The 4,746-nt window shown below is 40.2% G+C and overlaps 1 protein-coding gene across 6 annotated transcripts in view; it reads right to left on the reverse strand.

Annotated features, from left to right (window-relative positions):
- Positions 1 to 557: 557 nt before the first annotated feature.
- The window catches only part of LOC104955629 (1-phosphatidylinositol 4,5-bisphosphate phosphodiesterase delta-4-like), a 12,654-nt gene continuing 8,465 nt past the window's right edge, over positions 558 to 4,746 (reverse strand). For all 6 annotated transcript variants that reach the window (XM_010782997.1, XM_010782996.1, XM_010782993.1 and 3 more), the window contains 5 exons: positions 3,934 to 4,063; positions 3,075 to 3,306; positions 2,383 to 2,584; positions 1,452 to 1,596; positions 558 to 772 (listed from right to left, as the gene is read on the reverse strand). In XM_010782997.1, coding sequence (XP_010781299.1) covers positions 587 to 772; positions 1,452 to 1,596; positions 2,383 to 2,584; positions 3,075 to 3,306; positions 3,934 to 4,063 — 895 coding nt within the window. In that variant the 3' untranslated portion in view covers positions 558 to 586. The remainder of the gene's footprint in view (positions 773 to 1,451; positions 1,597 to 2,382; positions 2,585 to 3,074; positions 3,307 to 3,933; positions 4,064 to 4,746) is intronic.

Raw genomic sequence — 4,746 nt, forward strand, 5'->3', positions numbered from 1 at the left:
CAATGCTAACATCCTCACGAACACAGTGTTAACATGTTAGCATGATGTTTAGGATGTTTATTGTTTACCCTTTTAGTTTAGTGTGTTAGCATTCGAATATTTGCTATTAGCACAAAACTCAGTAAAGCTGTGCTAATGGGAATGACATATGTTTGCAGGTATTTAGTCACCATTTGGGGTTTGGATTAGTTTAGAGTAAATCTTTCATATCTACATAGTCAGCCAGGGTCACAGCCAGGTTCTTTTTTTGTCATAGCAGCCCAGAAAAGACAAACAAAAGGCTGAAAATTGAGAGGGCCTTTCGAGTTTTAATGTTACCTAAATGCCACTTCAGGTTCTAATCCATTTGTAAAGGGAGAGGTGAACTAAACTGCTAGACGCCACTAAACCATATCCACTGCTCTCTTAAATGTGACTAGTGACACTAAATGAAAAGTCATGGGGTCATAAAAGTCTGTAGGACATTTCTCGGGGGACCATGAATGTCTCTATAAAACAAAATGTTATATTGACATTTAGATATGTGTGTGTCATGATAGATTGTAAGTAAAAATGAATCCCAGGGTACCTCCCCCTATGAATTTCTTCAAAAAGAAATACAAAACAATCTGATTCTAACCTGTGGAGACGGAAGCTGTTGAGGGACCTGTCCATTCAGCAGGGTGGTCAGTAGCGTGTCCCCACAGATGACTCTAATGTGTTTGGCCATGACGGTCTGCTGCTCCACACAGCAGTGATTCTCCAGAGACAGAATGACAGGGAAGTCAGATGCCTATCGAACAGGAAAGAGAAGACACAATAATGGCTTTTAAATGTAATCTGTTTTCTTATTTATAGTGTAATTCTATCAGCTCCTGCAATCTCAGTGGTGAAACTACTGTATTGAATTTCCATTTACTGCACGTTTTCACAATCCTCTAGAACAGTTTCTGCATTATATCATTCTAAAGTTGGGTAGGAAAGTTTGAGAAGGATGCAATTCAGAAGAAGAGACACATGAGAAGTTTGTGGTTGTTTTCCATGTACTGTGGTTCAGTCAGCAGGGGTACAGTTGTTCCAGGGTTTAGGAGGGTTTCCAAATCCATGTTTGCTTCACACTTTTATGGGCACAACAGTACTCAACAGTTGGTTTGCTTGGCACCCAAAAACCATTTTCAGTTATTTTAGTTGTGTGCAGCCATGAATAGTTTGAACTTTATTAGTATTTGTTTTTGTGGGAATACACAGAACACACTTCCAACAGTTTTAATAGGAATTTATTTCTTCTGTTCCAATGCAAACTTTTCACAGTGAGGTCTTTAACTAGAAAATGTATTCTCTCTCAAAGAAAAGATTGCTATTGAATTGAATATAAAACTTGACTGGGCTGCATGGCTGAATACTTCTAGGGGTAACTGATGGAATATTATTTTTTACAGTGAAAAACCCTTTAAAATGCTCGCGCTGCTCACCTTGAAGGCGTATTCCTTCAGCGTTGTAATGACGTCTCTAAAAAGGATCTTGGAAGTTAAAGTGTGACCGTGATACACAACGGGTTCCCCGTCACTGCCATCCCAGCAGTCAACCTCCACACACCGGCAGCCTCTCTTCAGGGCCCTACACACACACACACACACACACACACACACACACACACACACACACACACACACACACACACACACACACACACAAACAGACGTGTATAAGTGTATCTCAGCTTTGTTTAAAGCAAAATAAATAAAATAAAATGACATTTGGACCGGACATCAAACTGACTATACCCTGCTAGCTGACTATTACTAAAACAGTGCAGTGTTGATTGATTCCATATATGAATGAGTTGCTCATTGTCCGAAAAGCTTTAATTAAGTGAGCCTGTGAATTCTATCTATTGCGAATGGGTTGAAATCTAGTAGTTGAAGAAGAAAGGTATTTTAGTCAAAGATGCCCAAAAAGTCAAAGATGCCAAAAAAACAAGACAACGAGATTTGGGGCCTTAAATTGGCGAGGCCCTATTTAGAAAAAATCATAAAAAGACATGAAACATAGTTGTTCGTGAATAAATCATGAACGTGGTAGTGTGGCTGCTATTTAAAAAGCACCCTGTTTTGTCAGAAGGTTGCCTGTCACCCTTTGCTTAACCAAAGGGAGTATTCTCAGTAAGTGACTAGTGTCTAAAATGGACAAGCTCATGTTGTGTGCTACATGTGTGAATGAACAAGTACATGTGAAAGGGAAACTCTGGAACATGTCCAAAGCGAATTATCTGGAGTGGATATGAGTGGCTTCCAAGTACATTAAATTCACTTCTGTAGGCTTTCTTGTGATTGTCTAACCTCTGGTTCAATGAAATCCAGTTCTAAGAGTAAACCATGTTGCATGCATGTGCAGCAGCCTCACTGGATGTATGCCTCCAGGCTGCTCTGTCCTCGCAGCTGGTCCTCCAGGAGGTAGGTGTTGTGTGAGGAGGAGATGAAGTAGTGGCTGAGCGGCTGGCTCATGTCCTGGTGAAGCTCCCGCAGCTCAGGTTTAAATATGGAGCCCTCTTGGGAGCACAGGTAGATCTGGAAGCCATCTAAGGACATGGCACCTTGCTTCTTGGCTGCACAAGAGCACAATCCAGGTTTAAAAGAACTTACAAACAAATCTAAATATACTCCAAATAAAAGTTGACACAATTTTGTTGCATCAAGAAAACAAGATAACTGACTGGTGACCTCGGGAAGCGGAATGAAAAAAACATATTTGCATTACAATATAATATTACTGAAATGGTTAACCCTATTGCTCATTAAGCATTTTGAAATGAAAAAAAACGGTTTGAGGTCCACCCACCTCATCCATACAATGCTAATATCAACCCTTTATCACCTGCAACCACTCTCTGGAAAAACACTGAGAGTATTAAATATTAATATCCAATAATGCATTTTTTATTTGAATAGCTTATACATGTTGCTAATACTGCATCAATCATTTGTGACTGTATTTTAGGGGCAACTGGCCTACTCCTCTTAAACTCCAGCCTGTCCTCAGAAATCATGTGGGACGTCAACAAAAAACGCTGTTCTGATAGTCACGGCCATCTTTACCTGATTCTGATGGTTCGTAGCAGTTGATCAGCTCCTGGGCATGCTGGGAACTCTTCTCTCCCTCCTGCTGCTCCATGATCAGGAAGTTCTCCAGCTCTTCCAACATCAACTTATCTCCATCTCCAGAGTAGTCCTGGAACACCTTCCACACCTCATCCCGCTGAGTCAGCATCTTGTAGAAATAGACAAACTGCTCGATTTCCAAAGAGCCACTGTCCGACTTGTCTGCCATCTGTGGAAATAAAAAGGCTTTAGTCATTTATTTATTGCACCTACATGTTTTAGATTTTGTTACATGGTGTCTGGGTTTGGAAATCAAAATTTGGATTATTCATTTTCTAATTTTGATTTGAATAATTGTCTCGCATGTGTTCATGCCTTCAGAACAGGAGAGAAAAGTTTTTGGATCCTTTGCCTGGATAAAAACTGAATTTTTTTCATCTGTTAACAGAAACCTTTGGAAGGTTTCACTTTTTTTGGTCCAAAAAGTGTTTTGTTGAAATACTCATTTTGGCAACATGAAGCTGGAGAGTTAAAAGTACACAAAATATAAAAGCGCTATTGGCACCAATTAAAAACATTTCATGTATCACAGGTAGAGGTGCACTTCAGCCTCTTGGTCAAAGTGAGTCAACACTCAATACTGAATTCAACTCTTTTTTCACAGATGAACTAATAATAATACATCATAGTAATAATTTACTGGCAAAACTATTTTTCTCACCTTTCGTTAACTCGTAAACACAGGAGGAAAACCGATTTAGACCAGACTAAAAAATATATACCACCAAAAAAAAGCCACCTTTGGGAGGCAAGTTCCAGAAGAAGTAACCTTATCCAAAGAAGTTAGAAAGCTCACCGTGAAGAGATGGAAAGCATGGTCCTCATTCATTTCCACGTTCATCATCTTCAGCAGTTTCCGCACCTCTTTGAAAGTCATCTTACCATCTTTGTTTTTGTCAGCTTTCTTAAACCAGTCCCAGACCCACCTGAGAAGGTGCTAAGGGAAAAGGCCTTACACAAAATAGGATGCAACAACAATTCAAGGGAGCTCTATTAAGAAACCCAATGAAAAAAACTCCAACTTTGTGAGCTAAAAAAAAGATTTGCGGTTGTTTGTTTGGTGTTTTTTTTCTGGCTAATTAAAGGTGGGGTAGGTAATTTTGGAGAAACCAGCTGGAGTGCGCTAGAATTTGGAAATACACAGCCGGAAAAAATCTGCCACTTCCTGACAGAGCCCCTCCTCCAACACACATGAATGCGCACATGACCAATGAGGGCACGAGATAAGTTTGTGCACAGATGGAATGCTGACAGGCAGGTAGGCCATCCAGTTATTTTAGCCGGGCCGGCTAAAATGATTGGTCGTGCTTTTTACAGCACTAAGTGCTGTAAAAAGCACGACCAATCATTTTAGCCGGCCCGGCTAAAATAACTGGATGGCCTACCTGCCTGTCAGCATTCCATCTGTGCACAAACTTATCNTGACCCAATTGCAGGAAGTGGATTACAGGATTCATGTGTCGATTGTTGCTGACAGGTGGATGACAGGTTAACATTAGTGGTACAGGATTTAAAAACATTTCAGCAGAAGTCCGATGTTTGCTTAAGATCTCGGACAAACGTGATAACACACAGAATATGCTAAAGGGGTCGTTTATAAAGTCAAAGG

The sequence above is a fragment of the Notothenia coriiceps genome, unplaced genomic scaffold (genome assembly GCF_000735185.1).
Source record: "Notothenia coriiceps isolate Sejong01 unplaced genomic scaffold, NC01 NC01_scaffold00024668, whole genome shotgun sequence".
NCBI classification, from domain to species: Eukaryota; Metazoa; Chordata; class Actinopteri; order Perciformes; family Nototheniidae; genus Notothenia; species Notothenia coriiceps.